At 39.4% G+C, this 21,840-nt stretch overlaps 1 protein-coding gene across 1 annotated transcript in view; it reads right to left on the bottom strand.

The window, feature by feature from the left end:
- Window positions 1-21,840, bottom strand: part of KDM5A (lysine demethylase 5A) — a 60,938-nt gene that overhangs the window by 19,581 nt on the left and 19,517 nt on the right. The window contains exons 10-23 of the mRNA XM_009642713.2: window positions 21,629-21,810; window positions 19,665-19,827; window positions 18,713-18,832; window positions 17,291-17,485; window positions 17,002-17,183; window positions 16,601-16,725; window positions 16,201-16,351; window positions 12,981-13,098; window positions 9,289-9,644; window positions 8,615-8,753; window positions 7,542-7,721; window positions 5,899-6,060; window positions 4,303-4,854; window positions 3,375-3,518 (exon numbers count right to left, since the gene is read on the bottom strand). Coding sequence (XP_009641008.1) covers window positions 3,375-3,518; window positions 4,303-4,854; window positions 5,899-6,060; window positions 7,542-7,721; window positions 8,615-8,753; window positions 9,289-9,644; window positions 12,981-13,098; window positions 16,201-16,351; window positions 16,601-16,725; window positions 17,002-17,183; window positions 17,291-17,485; window positions 18,713-18,832; window positions 19,665-19,827; window positions 21,629-21,810 — 2,769 coding nt within the window. The remainder of the gene's footprint in view (window positions 1-3,374; window positions 3,519-4,302; window positions 4,855-5,898; window positions 6,061-7,541; window positions 7,722-8,614; window positions 8,754-9,288; window positions 9,645-12,980; window positions 13,099-16,200; window positions 16,352-16,600; window positions 16,726-17,001; window positions 17,184-17,290; window positions 17,486-18,712; window positions 18,833-19,664; window positions 19,828-21,628; window positions 21,811-21,840) is intronic.

Below are 21,840 nucleotides of genomic sequence, written 5' to 3'. Positions count from 1 at the left end.
TAAAATACCTACTTCAAAGTAAATTCTAAGACTGACCAGTCTGCTTTTCCTAAAACCTGACTTCAAAGCACCCCACCAGAGACACCAAGACCATGTGGAAAAGGTACAAGTTACATCCCTACTTAATAGTGGATGAACACAGCAGCTATGGAGATAGGTCAATGGATTTGTAGCTAGTGCACGAGAAACACTCAAAAAGTTTCCTCACTCAGAAGTCCCTCAAGTATGGTCTTCAGAAGTCAACATAATTAAAAGGGCTTACTCTTCGTCTACATAATTTTTTTTGCTCAAAAAATTTGACTGCAAGGCCATAAAGACTGGCATCTTTAGTAAAGCAGGGGTATGCTGAGTAAATAATGGTTACTATAGAAAGAAATTATTAAAGATCTTACAGGTGAAGAAAAACCCGGGTGTTCCAGCACAGCAACAAATATCAACGTAATGGCAAATAATCAAACGTTGCCCTGGGATCAGGACTTTTACGGCAATATTAAACCATTTTAAGATAGGAACAAAGACCAAAAGGAAGAGGGCTGTAATGCTTGAGACTGTTGTAAATATTTCCATGGACAAAATAATGATGGCATTGGCTTGTGCTCAGCTCAGTGCATTGTGTAAGACACTCAATATGCTCAATGCGTTGTGTAGGATGGATGCTTGACCTCTCAAGATACATCACACTCTAAAATGGGACACGTGCCTTCAGGTGCAGGTGGATCCATTAAGAGAAGAGAGATTAGGGATCTCTTAGCAGTGGGAGAAGCTTTGTTTGACTTTGCATTACATTGGGCAGAGAATCCAGAAAAGGCACAAGCCCATCTGTGTAGATTCCCTCATGACCCCCTGTACTAACTTCTCCCTCTTCTTACTCACCCCTGCAGGTGAAATTAATACGGACAATCTCCTCAACCAGCTGTCTTTTTCCACAGCACTTTCCAGAACTTAGCTAGTCCATCACATTTGTGATGAAACTGGCCAACAGGTTAAACATACTTAGCATGCCATGTAAGACTGAAATCTTTCAGAAAACAATAAAAAACAAGAAGCTGGCTTAAAAGAAGAGAAAGGCTGTAGAGCAGTTATTGACAATATTTACCTGAAGTTTAGCTGTGTGGGTCCCAAAATGGCCAACTCAGGAAATTGTACCACCCAGACACTGTCATTTCATGACATAAAAAGGGAGTTTAAGAATGGTAATCTCTCTCTGGCTTTCAGTTACATGTTTAAAAGGAAGTGAAGTGCACACTAATGATTTCAGTACAGAACTAGAAGTGGGAAATTCAGACTTAAATTGCCCAGATGAAAAGGTAGGATAAATATATTCAGACAGCGGAAGATACTTCTCCCTACATAGTAAAGGTTACATCTCATACAGTATCTTTTTCTGGATATCATATTATAGTACATTAAAGAATGTTCAGGGCAATAGGGAAATTAATAAAAAAATATCACCATTTGGTGGCCATAGGCAACTCAGGTGCAAAGGCATGAGGCAAAAAAATAAGAGACAAAATGAAAGCAATTAAAGGTGAAGGAAATTTACAGTAAATTTGACCAGTGAATCGGTCTCCTTGGAACAAGTCTTAAAACAAGTCTAGCTATTCCACTCATAATGAAGTATTTGCTGGCAAGAATCATGTTTTAATTAGAAGCAGCACAATATAATCAAACAGGCCTTTTCACATCTGTAGCCACTGTTGTACTTGAGATGTCCAAGACTGTGGTGTTAGAAATAAACTCTGTGGACACTTAGGGATCCAAGGATTACTTCTACAGGGTCCACAAGAAGTTATTAAGAGCAAATTCATACATGATGCATCATGATCTATTCACTTTTTTTTAAAAACACATCACTCCAGTGGAAAATGTTTTTAGATCAAACAGAAAAAAAACCAACCCTTGAAAGCAAACAGTATAAAAATAACTAAACTCTGAGCAACTTTGCTATTTCTTTTGAACTTTGCTGCTCCTAGTTTAGACCTGAAGAATTTGGTTGCCTGAAAATTTGTGTTCTATTCCAACTATGTTAGCTGACCCAACAAAGTACAGTTCTGGTCCCTATCAGCTTTGCTTTGACAGATTTTTACTTCTAGGTTTTTACAACTACATATAGTGATGGACATCCAAATCAAAAGGCTTAAGTAACAAATTTTGAAATCATGACAACACACTCATTAAACAAATGAAATTAAACTACTGCAAAACCTTCAGATCCTGACAAACATATGCCATCTTTCTTGACATATGCTTTATCACAGCCTCAGAAAATGCCACAGCTTTCAGAAATGCCTTATTAGGACTCCTGATGCAAAGAACAGTTTGGAAATTGCTATTTTTTTTTTAAATGAAAATAGTTTTATATAAAAGCTGTAACACCCAACTGCAATGTAATCTTGTTGGCATTTCACATGGGACTAAGACAAATGTGTGTATTTGCATAAAGCTGCTTAGAAACAAAATATTAAAAATGGGGGATTGAGGCAAATCATACCTGGAAAATTTGCTGTCCCTTTCTAAACCAGAAAATCTGCCTTAGAAGAATTTACATGACCGACTGTCTTTTAAGTTAGCATCTTTTAAAGTAGATATGACACTATTGCTAAAAGAAAACACTGCACAAGAAGAGACAGCAGCATTGCTTTTGTCTCTACATGTATCAGAAGGACATTTCAGAAGTTCCGAAGTGAAATACATGACATTGAAAACACTTGGCTATCTCTACAATTGCCTTTTCTCATGACAATTCTTCTCTAGTTAAAACATTTTAAAAATTTAACTGCATTACAATTTCTGAACTGAATCCAGACACTAATTTTACACCACTATCCAGACATCTATTCCTGAATACTTCCACACATCCAAAATTAAACACATGTACCTCTTTTATATGAGGGTTGAATGAAGAGAAATGTATGGAAACATGAAAGAAGCTTTGGCATTAGCAAACTTCTTACAGGGCATGCAGTTTTCAAAGACTAATTTTTTGCTGTAGCAAAAACTGTTGAAGAGCTCTCCATATAGACACTTACTTGTATTTATGATTCATGGTATCTCCAAATGGGGCATAAAGACAATGTTCATCCTCCATGGTATTATAAATACAAATCCCTTGAGAAGTGTATCTTTTTCCTTAGCACTAAAAAGTGTCTTTTGAAACTCAAATAGGACATTTGGAAATTTTGAATAAAAACATCACAAAATTTCCCAGTAGTCCAGAACTGAGACATTCAGATAAAATCAAGAAGCACCTCTTCTGCAACAGAAGCCAGGACAGAATGTACGTAGATAGCTTAAGATACAAAAAATATACTAAAAGAAATTGAACAGGTGTTCTGGATTAATTCCACGCAGATAAGCCACACTGGATTACTTACCTTTATGTCATAGCCATATGTCTCCCTGATGTCTTCATCAGAGTCTGTCTCTTCATCATCATAATCCAAAGTCTGCCGTGGGGATGACGACACGCTCCCTATTACTCTGTTAAAGGCTGATTGCTGGAAACTAGTCAAGTGTCCCTAAAAGAAAAACGGAATATGGGAATGAAACAATAAAATTTCCAGAAAAATATACAAAAAAAAAAAAAAGCTAAAGAGTTAACTGACAAAGAGAACAGTGGTTCTTTTGGCCTGAGGATAACTGCCTGGACAGTCACAGAAAAGCCTAGCTACAGCAAGATGTGAAGAAAGATAGGGAAATATCCAAGGAAAAGGTTCTATTAGACTTTATTTTCATGTTTTTAAATAATAGTAACTAGAAAGTTCTGCTGTTCAGTGCTACCAAATTATAGCCTGTAGTTGTACAAATTTCTTCACCACAGCATCACCAATCTCAAGATGAAGAGGTCAGCTGTGAAAGTACCCGTGTTTGCCTATAGTCCTCACTGAAGTTTACTAACAAGACACCAAATGCCTAAAAATGACAATCCATGAGAAATTATAAGTATCGAGACTTCTGATTCTGTCAAGAGGGAAATGGAATTTGGACACCAAAGTAGCCACTGCTTTACATATATTCAAGGCCCTTAGCCAGCTGTTAAATTTGAACCGATGTTTCTTACAAGCACTTTCAGCAGTTACTATTGACAATGAGTACAAAGCCAACAGACCTGTTTGTGGAACAGCACGTAACTGATTGAAGCCAGCCACAGCCTGAGACTAAGGAGCACTCAAGTAATTTTGATATGTCTAATTCTCAGCTTTTAACTGTCTTCCCCTCTCCCCCAAGCTTCTCCAAGAAAGATAAGGCATTCTGACACACTCAAGAAGGACAAGCACAGTAAAGAGCAATTCACATCCCTACCTGCAGGTCTGGGTTAGCTGCCGCTTTCTGTAGCTCTGCACTGATTATTTTTTCTGTTTTCTCCCGTGCTGCCTGCTCCACCATTCGTTGGCTGAGTACAGAAAGCTTAGCCAAAGCAGAGGACAACTCATCAGTGGCCAAAGCCTGCCGCGCTCGGTCCTGCCAACTCATGGCACGTTCTGTCAAGCACTGCAATGCCTCCCCTTCCGGCAGCCGAACAGGGAGCTTCTGCAGGGACACCAGCAGAGACAGTATTGTTTCAAGCCGTGGCCTTCGAGAACGCATGCAAAGTGGACAGAGAAACTTCACTTCTTTGGCCTGCCAACTAGAGCCCTTCTTCTGAGAACTTGTTTTGGGAAGGGGCACGCAGCCACTATGAAACCAGTCTTTGCACAGCTCACACTGTAGCATGAAACCACTAGCTGTTTTGCGACAGATACAGAATTTGACTTCTTCAATTCGATCCACCATAGTCATCTTGGCCAGGTTAGCTGCCCTGAGAGCGTGCATGGCTTCAATCTCCTTCTGTTCCCGCTCCTTGAATATAGCCACCTACCCAGCAAAGACAAAAAACAGTTCATGACCTTCAACAGCTAAAAGAGATTATATTTTATTTGTAATGCAGGAAAAGAAAAAAAAAAACAAACCACCATATCAAGAGATCTTCCTAGTTAAACTATCCCAAAATTTAGGAATTGTGTGATCTAATTAAAACTAGCTAAAATACCTTCTGTTCAATTACTCATTACTTCGAGTCCTTCTGACAGATTCTAGATAAGCTTTAGATAACCTTCTCCATAACAACAAAGTTTCTGAAGTTCATCATTAAATCTGTCATAAGGGCACCAGAAGTCCAGGTTTTGACTCCAGGAAAGAAGTCAGAATCAGTCCCATCCATCTGTCTACCAAGACAACGAAGCTGAGCATTGTTTCAATATTGACTCAGCACCAGGAGCATCTGAGTGACCACATATCTTCCTGAAGCAACTTGCATTTCCTCAGTGTCTCCATTCAAGTAACTATAATGAAGCACACTAAAGTAAAACAGACCATGTATAAGTCACACTAATGAGCCTGGATCTATTTTTTTTTTCTTACCAAAGAAAGGGCAGCCACATGACAGAAACTTCTTCTGATAAGCTGCATCAATATCCTCCCAATAAGGAAGAATCAAGTATAATATTCCCCCCAGCCCAGTTTCTATGATCAAGCACTGACAAGCTGCCCTCAAAATAGACCTAACCAAGTATGTCTTGGTACTGTTTAAGTTACAGCTGTGCCTCATTCCACATTATTTTCATGAGATTTCAGTAAATGTTAATAATATTAGATGAGCAGCCACAGATATTAACCCAAGAGCATTTAAGTCTTACACATAGCCCAATACATATTAAATACCAGCACTTATGCTGTGAACTGTGCTTCCCTCTACTTTCACTGCAATTAAAGCTGAACTATATTCTTGTGTCAAACATCATATTATGAGATGTTCATTTCAGTGAGATTAATTTATCGGTTCTTCCGTAAGACTTCTACACAGATTAGAGACAAATGAAACCCACATAGCAGGAGACACTACCTTCCATTGCTCCTTACCACAGCTGCAGTGTCCCTGGCCTCCTCCAGCCCATCCTCCAGTTCACTTAGGGATTCCAAGTCGAGATCTTTCTCCTTCTCCTTCTCCATCAACTCCTTTGCCCTCTTCCGCCTATTCTTACTGCTCCCATAAACACCGATATCGGTCCGAGGGCTCAGAACCTGTAACCGCCAAGAAAACTTACATTGTCAGAGCCAAGGATGCCAATAACAGAAAAAAGTTCTAATCTACAGTGTTATGATCCCAGGGACACATATGAGAACATCTAATAAAGCAATTACAACAGAGTCCCCAGAGAGGAAAAAACCCCTCAGCAATCTAACACATTTGGTATCTGCCAATTAATGCGAGGAAGGGGAGAAATAAACAGAAAAGGATACAAATATTTCATGCATGTGGAATTTGAATGCAATCAGCATCACAGTGATGTGGCAGGTCCACTTGAAAGCCACTGTGTTTCATTAAATTACAAAATCTGTTCAGATTAAGCTATCATACATATAAACTAACTGAAATACTGTACACAGATTTCAGTAGTTTAACATTCACTTCACGCGCCTTCATCAATTGCAATTCTTAATGATCTGCCATGATTTCATACTTACATCAGCAACTTGGTGGTTGAAACAAAACTAAAAAATATGCAATAAGCCTTTTAACATCAAACATGAGAAGCTGCAAAGCACATTTAAGGACAAGAATTAAATGTTAAGTAATTCTGATTAGTTGGAAGGCCTATTTAAATACAGCAAATTAAATTCAATATAAGAAAGTTCAAATTGCTACACTTAGGGAAACAGTCAAATGCAAAACCAGAACATATTAAATAACTATAGTTAGGCAGAAGAAAAAAATTTGGACCTAGAGTGCAACACAAACTGAACAGAAATCAGTGTGATGTTGTTGCAGTAGGGGCAGATCCCATTGGGAAACATTAAACAGCAGTATCCCCTTTGAGACACAAGATGTAATTACTGCACTTCACATGGCACTAGGGAAGCCACAGCAAGAGGATTCTGTCTGGTTTTGGACATCACGCTAAAAGTGAAGACAAACCGCAGAGAATAGCAACAAGATAAGAGTATGAAAAATACAGCCTACAAGAAAGTGTTGAAAGAGCTGGAATTGTTTTCCCTAGAAAAGGGAAGCCTGTCAAGAAGACATGATGAATCTTCAAACACACGAACAATATTTATTAAAACAAAGACAGTGACTACATTCATTGAAGTGAGATTAAACAGTAGCTGACAATTTTTCTTATAGTTAAAAAGCTTATAAAATATCTAATCTATTTTCTTAGAATTTAAGCAGTGGAACAAGTTAAAACATTAATCAAAAGACAGCTTCCATGTCCATTTCAGGCCTACGTTTCTACAACTATACAAAAAGAGAAATCCTTTTCTTTGCCTCCCAAAAAGGAGTTTTAATCTGTTTCTTCTGAAGTAAGAGCTGAGGTTGTCTATACATAAAAGACAAATAGCCAAACATAGACTTTTTGCCTTTTTCATTCTTTTTACTTGAGAACAGCTGAAGTTTTTTATTCTATTCTATTCTCTGTAATTGAACCAGCTGTTCCCTCCAGACCACAGAGGGCCTTCAAGATCAGTTTCTGAAGGCTGACTCAGAAGTGTCTGTTGCTCACCTGTAACAGACTGTAGCTTGAGTTCTTCTTCAGGAAGGTCCTTCCCGTGCGCTCCCTCCAAGCACGTGCTGCAGCTACCTGCGACTCCAGCTGTGGCAGGGCATCAAGACGTACTGGTATGGGGCGGCCTTTGGCAGACAAGCTCTCCAGTTGCTCCAGGTAGGCATAGTTGCTCCCATTCTGGGGTAGAAGAAATTTTACTAAGCCAACAATTCCACCATTCTATCAGTGGCCAGCTTAATTTCAAGCCATACACTATTTTGTCACTGACTAAAATAGAGTTCCACAGGAAAGGAAAGGAGGGCAGGGTTTTAATCTTATCAATAGTTTTAAAAGCATCTCATACAGTTTTTATTTTAGCAGCCATTCTGACATGGTCAGCTGGCTTATGCAGTAAGTAACCATTTCTAGATGGTTGTCTTAAATGCCAGCTGCTTAACAGCAAGCTACAATATCTGAGAGTTGTACAGGGGCTGATGTGAAATCAACTGGGATTCTCACCTCAGTTCCCAACGAATACCTCACACAGGAATAGCAGTTGCAGTCCAGAGATCAACACCTAGAAATATCACAGAAGCTGTGTCCCTTCTGGATCAAGTTATGTGGGTAGAAGGAGGTGGACTACTGAGCTAACTATGTCATAACTTCACCTATTTCAGGTAGAAAATTTCAGCCATCGGTGCCATTAAACCTTACACCATTTGGGGAAGAAAAAACAAACAAGTCCCCCCCATTTCCACAGCCAGCTCCAAAACTGAAGACCTGTGAGCAGAATATCTGCTGCTGCAGCTAGGTATTTGCAGTGACAGTGCAGAACAGTTTCAGTACCAAGTAATGCCCTTTGAGAGTTACATTTGTATCATAATGAATTTGCTGGCTTTTACATCCCCCATGAAATGCATAAAAGGAAGGGAAATAGAAATTGGATAGCCAATGGTGAAACAGCAGCACAAAAAGAAAAAGAAATTTAAGTACATGAGCTATGGTAAGCACGTTTAACAGCTATGGTAAGGTTTCCTTTCAGGTCACCTTTGTGGGTAGAGGGGCTAGGAATAAAGAACACATCCCCCTACCTGAATGGCCTCCACTTTGGCTGTCCAGTCTCTAGCCCGCTGCAGGGCTTCCTTCAGTGCCAGCACATTGGGCAGGTAAGCAGGGATGTTCTTTGCTTCATTCACGATGCCCTCCAGAGCCATCATACTTTGGCGTGGTCTAGAGGAAAAAAAAAAAAAAAAAAAAAAAAAACACACCTCAATTCCAGCCATCTCTCAAAATGCCAGTCAACTAAAGACATAAATTTGACAGGCTGGTGATGCAACTTCATCACTACACTGCAGTGTAGGATGCCACAGCTCTGCTCTTGGAGGGTGCTACTGGCTACCACATAACAGCAGAGGTGAGAAAGCTGATGGGCTTTGCACAATCAAGTTCAAAAGGGCACAGCGCCAGAACTCCTTAACATCGAGGAAGCTGTCTCGTGCAACATACTCAGTGTTTTTTGTTGAGGGGGATGAATAGCAAAGACAGCGGCAATTCACAGCCTCCTGACACTGTACCACATGACAGGGAATCAGCTCTTCTGCAACTCATCAACAACCTCAAATCCAACTCTTGAGCAAGCAAACTGCTGGGAGGTAAAAACAGTACTACAGCTTCAAAGTCCCTTCTTTTCACCACACTCCTCAACAGAGGCTGAGAATCCCTGAAGTGCGTGACCTATAAGAATAGTTTGCAAAGGAACACTCACCTGGCCTGCAGGCAGACCTTGGCCTTCTCCTCCCACCTCTCTGAAACTGTAAGCAGCTCCTGCAGCTCAGCCATGGCTTTCTCCACAGCATGGTGTGGTGCCAAGCCCACACCCGAGTCAATCAGCTTCTTCATCACATCTAGGGTGACTCTCTGGGGATCCAAGAGGGTGGACCTCACCTCATCCAGCCACCGTGCCTGCTGCAGTTCTTGCTTCAGCCTTGGCAGTTCAGGAAGTTCTACATAAAGGCCAGAGCCCATGTCTATTAAGTCCTGCAGCTTGGAAGAGTCTGGGATCTCATCCATCATAGCTTCTTGAGCACGCTCATGAAATTCTTCCACATCATCGAGCAGATTCTGAAGTAACATACAGTACCAAATCAATTAGGAAAAAACACCCATAGAATCAAAAGGGAAAGTTGACTGAGGGTTCAGTCAGCTGCAAATTTGTATGTGATCATCACATAACCAGTCAGAGCTTCTACACACACTGCCTGCTAGTTTGTCACAAGCCATCGAGTCTGAGACATATATAAATAACAGACCACCTAAACTAATTTGGCCTAATGCTTCATACACTATGCATATTAGGCAGATGAAACTCTGCACCTGAAATAGTACAACTGCAACTAATTACAGCTGCAACAAAACAGAATATTAAGCACTGCCCGGTCAACATTAATTTCAAAATAGTGGGGGGAAAGGGGACTTCTGCAAACAGGTGGCCCTTTCAATCTAATGTCAGGGGCATTACAGTAATGATGGTAACACACAACACAACATGCTGAGGAAGAAGAACAAGCCAGAGTTGTATGACGACATGAATACCAAAAGATCATTAAAATAACAAATGGTCAGGGTTTAAATTACTATTTTCTAAAGCAGGTCCACTACTTAAACACACCTAGGTTTTATCTCAAAAAGGAAAGAAATGAAAAATGCAAAACCCTCTTATGAAAGGAGAAAATTTTACAGAAATCCAACTGCACCGCTGCAGTTGTCCTCATCCTCATGTTTTGGCACTGCAATAAAAAAAAAAATCAAAGAAAGCAAACACACAGGAAAGGATCTCTGCAGGAGATTCATTCAAGGACATTCAACCAGTATACTCAATTGATTTCACTCCTGAGTCTCTTACAAAAAGACAAGTATTTCTGATAGCAAGTCAATGGCACAATGAGGAGCAAAACCTGCATTTCCTAACCCTTAGCTTACTGCACTTTTTGTCTGGTGCTGCTTTTCACAACTGTCTGGAAACCAGAAGGCATTTACAAAAAAGAACAAGATCCACATTATAAGGATTTTGATTTAGGGAACATATGCTGAATGCTTCACAGTGACAACAGTAAATTATTACAGTTTAATAATTATAATGCCTTTTGTGTTAGAAAATACTCATCATCCAACATAACAATTATTTTGCAATTCATTATGATGGATAATTGCATTCAAATGCCATGCTGAAAGTTAGTGAGTGCTTAGGCATAAATGATCATTATCTGACTTCATTCAGAAACTAAGACTATGGTTTGTAACCAGTAAAATGATAATATTTATTTTATTAGTTAGTGATTACGTTGAAACTTCAAGAACATACACATATACAGAGTACTTTAACAGAACCAGTTTCCTAAGGCTGTGGAAGGGGAGTAGAGACTAGCTGAGTGAAAACATTTAGACAAAGACAGGAATTAAAACTGTTAAAAGAGTTTATTGTATGCCCTCAGCTCTGTCAACCATGAATTGTGTCTTAATTAGAAGAAGGTTTTAAATACACCAGAAACAAAGAACTCCTTTGAGAACAACCTTATAGGTCTATTAATAGATGATGATAAAATTTCATTAATAAATATTAGTAAATATTTCTGGTTTGTATCTGGAAAGAAGTGTAGTAAAATCTTCCTATCATATGAGGATGATAATATACTTTCCACTTTATCAGCTGCTGTGAAACACATTAAAGAACATCTTTGAAGGAGAAAGATTATAGAGTCAACTGGCCTGGAAAATCTGTACCCTAGAGTTCTACAGTTTTCTGAAGGTACCCCTGTTTTCAGCAACAACACACCAGTATCAAAGACAAGAAGAAAGTTCCACATAAAGTCTCTCCATTATAACAACAATGAACTACCACGGAAAAGTTAATACAGCATTCATGAATGAAGGAGGGCATAAAGCAACACTAGGAAACACTTATGGAAAAGAGGCCTTATCAAACAAGACTACTATATGTTCGGTTATGTAGGGGTAGCTGAACATACAGTAATGTTTAGAATTTTAGGACCTCAGTCTAGCACTATAGAACATTCTTAAAACTGTATCCATGGAGAATACGTGGGTTAATGAACGGTTAACATACATCTCAAGAACCATTTCTCAAGGTGAAAAAAAAAAATCTTTATTTATTAAGGCTGTTTCTTGATGGAGTTTTCCAGAAGTTGGTTAGTAGGCGAAACACTATTTAACATTTCATCATCAGTGACACAGAAACAAATTAAGATTACTGCTGAAAACACTTGCTATGATACAGACTGCCAGAGTGATGAACGATAATAGCAGCCAGGGGAATCAGCATGATCTGGATTACTTATTAAGCTAGATTCATTCAAAGACAGGTGCAAAGATATATATGAAGGACAAGAAATGCAGGCCATGCATACAGATTAAGGGGGCTGTAACCTGGAAAGCGAGGCTGAGAAGCATTTACTGAACAATTGTCAACATGGTACTGCTTGCCCTCTCCCCTGAAGAAGCACACCAATATAACCTTCAGAAGTTTCTACCAAAACATATAAAGGGTAGGATTTAACTGGAAATTCCACTACTATAGATAGGATTAAAGATGCTGGAATAAGAGTAACCAGTTCAGAGAGATAAAACTGGGCCACCTGGACAGTGACAGGTGGGGAGGATCTTTTATCTTGATTTACCTACAGTAAGATCACCACATCTGCCCATGCCCACTGCAAGAGGCACCTTAAAAAGTATATGCATAGTCAAGTAAAGTATTCTTCTGTTCAGGTGCCTAAATGCTGACCGCCATGTGCAATACCCCACTGTCAGCAACTGCCACACAAGAGAGCTAAACTGTTCTTCCAGAATGGCAACAGGGACCAGGTAGAACACTTTAAAGTATCTTACAGGCCACTAGATATCCATGCTTAGGCTACCAAATCGAGCCATATGTACTCAGCTGCTATGATTACACTAGCATGAAAGTACAAATGCCATCATTGCCCACTTAGAGGCGTGCTTGCAAATGAGCAGGTAAATCATGTTACCATTCCATTATGGACAGACAGCAACATGTCATCAGCGAAACTTCAATGGCAACAGCAAGATTAGTCAGTAAAGCAAGAAGACACTGAGCTACATCTATCCAGAGTATTTTATTTCCTTTCTTGAGGCCACAGATATCATTGCAAAGCAGCTACTTGCTTTATATTAGAAGCTAGAAATGAAACACCCCATTTAATCCATCTCTTCCAGTACAGGACCAATTCTTAAAAAAAAACCAAAAAACCCAAAAAAACCCCACCACACCACAACCAAACAAAAAAACCACCCACAACCCACCTTTCATCCTTTACATCAGGCAATATTATCTGTTTAAAAAAAAACACCACAAAAAAAACAGAACAAAGCAAAAAGCCTGACACTTAGGATATATCCAAGGAGCAGATGCAAACCTACCTTTACTTGTCGGGCCTGGCTGATAACACAGGGCAGGCTAAACAACTGCTGTACAAATGCTTTAAGCTCCTCCATAGTTAGCTTGGTGCGTGTCCTTCCACTGTCTTGGCTCTGTCTGCTATATGAATGGACATAATTAAACAGTATTACATGAGAGAGATGATGACCCCTGGATTTACTCCCAGTGACAGAAAAGTATCAAGATTACTAAGAAGTTACAAAAAAAAAAAAATTTCCATCACTTGAGAACTCAAAAAAACCAAACCTCACAAGAATTCCAAAATCTTGAAAATTAATTTAAACTAATTTCTCTAAGCATCTTCAAGAGAATTTACCCTGCTCTTCAGAGGTAGGAATGTCTAGGTGACTTTCAGTTAGGCTTTGTTCCAAATAGGTAAAAGAACATAGCCCCGAAAAGCTTGCTTTAGACAGCTCAAGAAGTTGACTGTTACAACAGGCTCTGACAAGAAGTCTCAGGTATGTAGCAGCAACAAGCTCTGAAAAGTAGCCTTATTTTCTAGAGCATGCGTTCTTGTAGCCAGACAGATGTTGAAACTGGCCTGGCAACAGGAAAAGACTGCTACTGAGTAGGACGTATTCTGCAAAGACATTTCCATTAAATGTAATTCACAGCAAGTACCACAAGCCCAACGAATGCAGTGAAAGACTTGAAAGGGACACACCACACAAGTTAAACACTGGGTATACATATCACTGACAGATACAACAATTTCACAAGCAGGACAGATTTTAAACACTGAAGAGTTGTTCCCTGCTAATGAAGCCACATTTTATTACTGTAGAAACATTAAAGGAAAACAAAACTCAATCTTTCAACCTATGGACTCAAGTATGATTTTAAAAGTAAAATCTAGATGAATGACCAAATATAATTACACACTATCTAAAACTCAGAGGGGAAAAAAAAGAACACTGCAGGCTCTGACTAGCTACAACAGGCAGTGAGGAGGAGTGGTGGCTGCACTGGACCTCCTGTGCCTCCAATACTCCTGTGTGAGAGTGAATGGGATGTGGCACTCCAAGAGACACCACTGCAGGAGGCCATGCTCTCCGAAACATCACACTGGCGTTCTGTCCCTAGTCCAACCATGGACTGCCACAGCACAAGATGCTGCACAAAAAGATAGAACTATCCCTGCCTACAGGAACTCACAGCTTTCAACAGCAGGGAAAGATACAGGACTGGAACACTGGACACACCTTCACAGCTACGCCTTACCTGTTTTTCAGGTTTATTATATGTAATAAATCAGATGCATAAGGGATAGATTTTCTTTTGATACATTTGACCATGAGTTTATTGCTGCTTTAATCCCTGCCAAATTGTTCTGAGGACTCATTTTCAATTTGCCTTTTTAATAACCTTATCTTTGTGTAATTGTGATCCTTCTCAATGTATTAAATATGAACATAAATGTTAAAGAAGTTGAATGTGACCTCTATATTTAAATTTCCTAACACTGTTCATCAAAGAGATCTTAAAAATCTTTCTCAAACCTCAACTTTGTAACATACTGCTATTTAGCATACAACAGCACTCAGACGTATATACAAGTCTTTTTTTTTTACCCCATGGAATTCTTTTCAGCTTTAGATCAGTCACACACCATTGAAAGTTGACAAATCTTTCTACCCCTTGTGTTTCCTGGGATAGTCCTGGAAATCCACCAAATAATTAACTGAAGGCAAGTCTGTTGAGAGAAGGCTGACACACTCCAACAGCAGGAGGAGGAGGAAGCAGCAACAGACCAGGAACAGCTGGGAGCTACCAAAATAAACTTCACTATGAAAAGGGCAACGCAACCCCTGTAGCATTGCTTCCCTCAGCTAGACCATAGTTCTAAGTGACCATACCTCTGTCCTAATGGGATTCTACAAACAATAAAAACTGAACAGGAGAGCCTTCTTTCCCCTTCAAATACAGCAAAATGCTTCTCTATTTTATAATAGCTTTGCAATTATATCATGTATTGTAATTGGATCTGTGGTGTTACTCTAACATTTCAGTGTTCAAATTCAAGCAATTATGATATGCATTATATTCTGTGTAGCAAAGTTGGGTATTATAGTTAGCAAGGTATTTACTTTTTTTACTCCCTTCCTTGAAAGGTCATAATTTTTACACAAAAACTATACATGCAAAAAACCCAACCAACTACAAACCCAAATCTTATATTCACAGGAAATGCAAGCTATAGAAGTTTACCATACAACTGCTGGTACAACAATTACAGTCACCTGATCAAATTCTTTTCCATGGGACTTTTATTTAATACACAGAATGCATAGGAGAGAATAAAGAACACACTGCTGAAGGCTTATGACAGCAGAACAAGGGGACACATCCAGCAGATTGCTGAGGTAGGGCTAGCGGACAGAGTCACACTGAGGCAGCCATAGGGAAGGCAGGCAACACAAACAACTAAGGGAGTCTAAACACTGCCAGAAGTCACTGAGGCAAGCCACTACTTTTCAGCCATGCACCACTGACTCCTGTGGTCCTTCCCAAGAAGTAAAAGACTGGCTCAAACTATGGACTGTTTTTGCTCTCTGCACTGCTCCCCACGGTCCTTTTGTCCCAGTCAACGCTGGCAAGACACATTTCCTTTGCATCTTCCAGTAACTCCACCAGCATCACAACACATTCTGTAACTTGGCAACAGCTGGCAAAATTATACTTTTGAGAAGTGCTGTACCAGAAGATACAACTGCACTTGCCTCGCCAACTGTAATTGGTATTTCCTACTTTTCAAGCATTTTGCTTTGCAATCCAATGTTTTAACAGATTCTTTTTCCATAGCTTTAAGCTACGTACTTAGCCACAGTACCTAAAATACAAACATTCATGTCAAGACTCACTTTCATTATGTGTTCTCCTCTAGTTGTCTTTCCCTGCAACTCTCCCACACAGAGAAATACCTGATCAGCAATCAACTGCGCAACTTCTCCGAAGGATTTCACATTTTAGTACATAAGTCAGCTGAAAACAGTACATTTAACACATTCCAACCAAGTCTGCTTTTTTGGCCCTTTGTATCACTGTATCTGCCTCCCCTACCTCTCAATGAGTCGCAGCACTAAGGGCAGGAAACACTAAAAGAAATTAGTAGGCAGTGAGACCTCAGGGTTCTTACACTTCCAGGTCCAATCAAGCACAAAACAGACAGATGGAAACTGTTGAAAACAATGCCTGTCCTACCTGTGCTTTTGCTTTTTGCTCAGAAGCAGCTGTGCTACTGAAGCACAGGTCTCTGCTTCTTTCACAGCATCTCTGAGCCTGCGGAAAAGATCGTTTTCTGGGTATTTCCTGTCTTCTGCATCCTCCAACATTACTCTCAGCTCAATCACATCTGTAACAACAGTAAATAAATAATTAGTATGCAAAACCAAAAGAGATTTTAGACTGCTTCAAAGCCTTCAATCAAGGTTCCAACAGGCTAGTTGAATTTGAAATGCACAATGATGAGTTGCATTACACTCTCAGATCAGCTCATTTCTTTTTTCCACTAAACAATAGACAGTGTTTCTCTCATTAAATGAGAACACAAAACAAATGTAGGAGCTTCAGGACATCCTACTATGAACGATAGAAGTCTGACCTTTCTTGTGGTTGAGATTGGCAGACAGAGCCTCTGTAACTCTACTGACCCAAGTGTCATAAGACTGTGCTCTAACTTTCACTCCGTACAGCAAAGAAGGAAGGTCTTCTAGTGGGTATCGGTACCTGGAGATATGGAAGGAAAATACAGAAAGACCATTAACACCCATACAAAAGCCAGGGTATTGCTTACATTGAGTTTTTCTAGCTACAACAAGGCCAGAAAGACAGAACATGTGTAATACCTGTTGCCTTGGAACCAAGAAACAAGCAAAGAGGATAAAAATACTCTTTAAATAAAGGAAGAGAGAAGTGTGGCCAAATGTTGTGTTTGGTCACTGGTCTCCAGCAAACTAATGGATATGGAAGAAAAGTGGAAAAAGGAAAAAAAATCCTGTGTACCTTAGACACTTCTTCTGCATGGGACATGGACATAAATCAGACGGATGGTATAAGCATACCAGACGCTCAGGATTACAGGAACACGTAAGAGCTGACAAGAAGCACGTGGTTCTGCAAGCAGTGCACTGACGCTCATCATCTGGAACCAGTTCAAACACCTCTTCTTCAGACATCAACACTCCCTAAGAAAAAAAAATCAGACACTTGCTAAAAACTCTAATCCAGGCTGGGGGAGGGGGAAGCAAAACTATTTTTGCAAGCAAAGTAAGAGTGTTGTCTTATTACTCACCATCTGTACAACAGACTCCCTTAACCGTGTCTCTTCCTCTATCATTAGAGTCATCTCCTTGCAGACCATGGCAGCCAGCCCAACATCCAAGCACTCTGGGTCTGCAGCCATCTTGAAGATCAGCTCTTCATGGGAGAAAACACAATGACGTCCTAGCCTTCGGTAATGACTCACACACTGACGTCCAATGGGAAGCTACAAAAAAATTACATGTATCATTCTGGGAAAAGACATTTCAAGATGATCTCTTAGCTCCCACTTTCCTTCCTTTGACAAAACCTGGGAAAAGACTGAGACTAAGAGAGTTGTATCTTATGGGACAGAGCCAATTACAACAACCTTAAATCATATCACAGATGAGAACAAAGAGGATATCCATGTTGGGGGGGACATCTGCCATAACCTTATGCACTTAACTTTCAGACACAAGGTTAAGAGTTGTCCCAAGCTCTTTTTACTTCCAGTGGAAAGAAACTGGCACCAAGAAGTCATCTGGTCTATGCTAAAGTGAATGCGTTGCCATCTGGATATTACTATGCTTGGACATGGATATTTAACACAAGATGCCAGCTAACCAAAATTGCTATCACTCATTTTGTGCCTTTTAAAGCAAAAAATATAAAATGCTAGATGAATTTACTATACAGATTTCTGGTTACATTTTGCATAAGCAAAGGAAATTTCACATGGCTGGTGTGAGTTTAGCAGTTTTTCAGAGGCTATACACAGATGATATCATGAGCATAGGAGAAAAGAATACCAGTAACACACTGTCAATCCTGCAGACAATTTCTCTGATGAATGAATAAAATTCTCTGATTAAGAACTAAAATTCCTATTTGAAGGTAACAAAAAAGAAATTAGAGACAGATAAACTACAGATGAGATCGTAACTTCCAACTGTAAACCCTGGGTAGTGATAGGACACGCTTCTGACAACTTACTGAAGAATCCACATAAGCTATACCCTGTTGTGGCATGGCTATTAGAACAAGCACCAATATGATTTAAAGGTGCAATGAGCTGGCACAAAAGGAGAACAAGAGACTGTTATATGCCTACCTCCACCACTCAAATGACAACAGCTGTTGAAGACCGTACATTAATCTGTATCAAATTCAGAAAGAGTCATCACAGAAATACCAGCTAAAGGTACTGTGAGATGTCACTTTTTGGTTAGATCAGTATTTAAAAAGGACGACCACATGCCAGAGTTTCAGTTTGAAGCTGCTTAAACCATGTGCTCATCAAAACTATTTTGTGTAATGGAAACTCACAGTCTTCAACTGTTGTACCAGGAACTATAGATATAAAACTTATTATGCAGCATTAAAGACTACTATTCAGACAAGAAAATTACTAACACTCTCCTTGCAAAGGTGACCTAGCAGAGACATAGCAAACATATACAAAAGAACAGACCCAGTCAGCAGTGCAGAAGTTCACAGCTTCAGCAAAGTTATATCCCTGGTTAAATCCAGAGTGATAGGCACGAGGAAAGGTCACAACAAACTCGCCAGCGCACTGATTGGTCCTGTATACCTAATACAAGTGAGGATAGAAGAAAAAAAATAGAAAAAATATGAAACTTGCAACAGAGTTTAATACACATAATGACAAGGCATTTGAACACCACTTTCTTTACCTATAGAACACCACAGGCAATGCAGCTACCCCCGAAGTGGTAAGGATTGGTTCTGTCTTCTTAATGTGAATCTTCAATTTATAGCCTTACTCAAAAAAGGAGAATATTCAAGCCAACAGTTGAAAATTCTCTATATGAATCCCAAAAGGGATGTTTCTCTATTGTCATTTAATCCATCACCCCACAAACTGCTAAGGCTTCTGGAAACAGTTTATGGTTTGCTTTGTTGGGGTATTTGCCAGGGAAACAATTTATCCTAAGACAAAAGCAAATGATAGTGAATGCTGCTTAAAGGTCTGCAGTCAATTATGTTTGGTCAAAAAAGCATTTTGTAATGCTGAGACTTCTACTGAACATAAGACAAGTATTTTACTGTCAAGAGATATTAAAAACATTTCACAGACAAACTTGCTGCTACAGCACAGTGGGATTTTTTTTTAAATTATAAATTAAATGTAACACACAATGTACACTTTTTCTGTAAGATATTTTATGTAATGAGCTTGGCACATTCACTTCTGATATAATTTAAATTTCATGGTGAGCATAGAGAAGATTCTAGAAAATAGCTTTAAAAACCACCCCATAACTAATGAATTGAATATGTAAATGTCCACTATAGAAATTCTTCGGAGTTATGCCAAACCATTGTTGCACAAGTCTGGCACAGAATGAAAAAAAGAGTGTGCACAGGCATACTTATGTAAAAAATGCTCATGTGCTACTCACTGGTACACCATGTTCCATCAGCACATTGGGGTTCATAATAGTGACCAGCTGATGCAGGAGATCAGGCTGGGATTCAAATAGCTCAGGAGCCAATTCCTTCATCACATCCTCTAGCTGCTCCGCTGCATGAGAGGGCACACCATACCATGTCTTCGGCTCTCCCCTAACAAAGCACAACCACAGTAATAAACACATTACTTAAAGAAAGGTAACAGTGCCACCCAACTGCAAAGTATATCTCAAATCTAGCACCACTGTCCACACAAGCAAAAAATTTTGCATATAGATACAAAAACATCCGTAATCAACAACCGTCTTCTTCAGGATGTATCATTCTAATCTGAAAAAAATCAATTATGCTACAACACGATTCTCAACATACCTAACAGCAGAATTGCCATGACAAGCCTGATGTGGAAGATAATTGTCATTTACCACGCTCTAAAGGGATAAAATGGGCAATTATTTTCCTTTAGGAAGAAGAAAGTAAGTTTAACAAACAAAACCTTGGCCGTCACAGCTAAAGTTTAACAGAAAAGAGATCATGGTACTCCTCTGCTCACTTAATTAGGCTTGAGCAGTCCTATTCCTGAAACCAATGGAACAGTATACCAGCTAAGCAGAAGTGGAAAGAATAAAACATCAGACAGTGCAAAGAAATATAAGCAATCCATCTAATATACATAACCAATTACTGAAAACCAGTGGTCGACTAGACTCTTAAGATAAGAAATGCCTAGTAACATGAATTAGTTAAGTCCGAGGGAAGAAAGATATTAACAAGACCAAAACTAAACAGAAAATTACTTGAGAACATATTACTCCAGTCCTGTCTTAACCAAAATAAATTATAATGATCTAGTATCTATAGTGCTGAAGCTTATCTTTTAGTTTTATTTTATTAAGAAGTACAAGCAGTAGTCTGCCAAAATATCTGAAACCATTTACATAGCACTATTTAACTGTATTAATAGTCTTGTCACCGACCATCCCAAAAGTTAGATGAGGCACAGGCAGAGTGCAGCATTTTCTGTGGTTCCTGCAGGCTTCAGTGACACCTGCCGGTAGGACACAGCTAGTAAACCCCAGTACATTACTATTCTCTATCTGGGCTGCTGGAATTCACCAGCTGACACAAAACCCTCACATACTGATCTAACAGCATGCTGAGGACAGCAACTGAACTCAAAACAAAATTAATCCCTCTCCTGAGCCTGTGGATCAGATCTTGCTAGCAAACATGTTTCTCTAGAAATGTGCAAGCACAGCCTAAAGGCTATCAACTCATCCTTACCAGATGTACAACAAACTTTCTATTCTGAAGGGGCGCTTCCCACGGTTTTCCCTCTCCTTCCCCTCCTGCTCTATCCACCATGAGTGACTGAGCCAGATGAACTGGGAAGACTGCAATGCAAATAGTTCATCTGTCACGATTCTTTTCCAACACAAAAGCTGAACACCAGAACACTTCTAGGATTGTTCTGGAAGTCAGAAATACTTTCAAATTTCTCTTCTCTTGAACAGGAGTATTTCTGTGTACACATATATCCTGCTACTGAACTGTCAGCTCTGATGCCTGTGTAAGCCACTAGGCAGCAGCCTCCATTTCCAGCATAGGGGTATACCAACTTTAAATCATAAAGCAGTGAACCAGCAAACTGTAAATCAGTTCAAAACCAAAAGCTTTGTTAGAAAGGATGTGAGCCTGTAAAGCATTATTTTACAGTGACACTGGGTTTTTGGCAACACAAGAATGTTTAATGACTTAATGAAAAACACTGACATGCTTAAAAACAGTATCTGTATTCGCTTTTAATCAGCCTCAGCTCAGCTAAGAATATGGACTGCTCATCACATTTAGCTTTTTCGTTAAAAATGTCATCAGCGTGCATAGGCATTTTCAAGTAGAACTACAAATTGCAAACAGGGCAGTGTAAGATAGATGCACAAAGGAGAGCCCATACCAATGCAGGTAGTTGATGGAATAGCTCCAGTGATCTTCAATATGCCAGCAAAATGAGGAGAAGCACATCCCTACATACAGCCAAGGTACCTTCATGCCAGAGATATCTGCATTGATGTGAGCAAGGACTGACTGTTCTAGAATTGGCATGTTATTCAAGTTCCAACCAGAAAGCGCATAGTCCTGCCAAAAAAAAAAAAAAAAAAAAAAATT

Source organism: Egretta garzetta, unplaced genomic scaffold (assembly GCF_000687185.1).
Source record: "Egretta garzetta isolate BGI_Z169 unplaced genomic scaffold, ASM68718v1 scaffold427, whole genome shotgun sequence".
In the NCBI taxonomy this organism is placed as follows: domain Eukaryota; kingdom Metazoa; phylum Chordata; class Aves; order Pelecaniformes; family Ardeidae; genus Egretta; species Egretta garzetta.
This window is presented reverse-complemented; position numbering and strand designations above follow the sequence as displayed.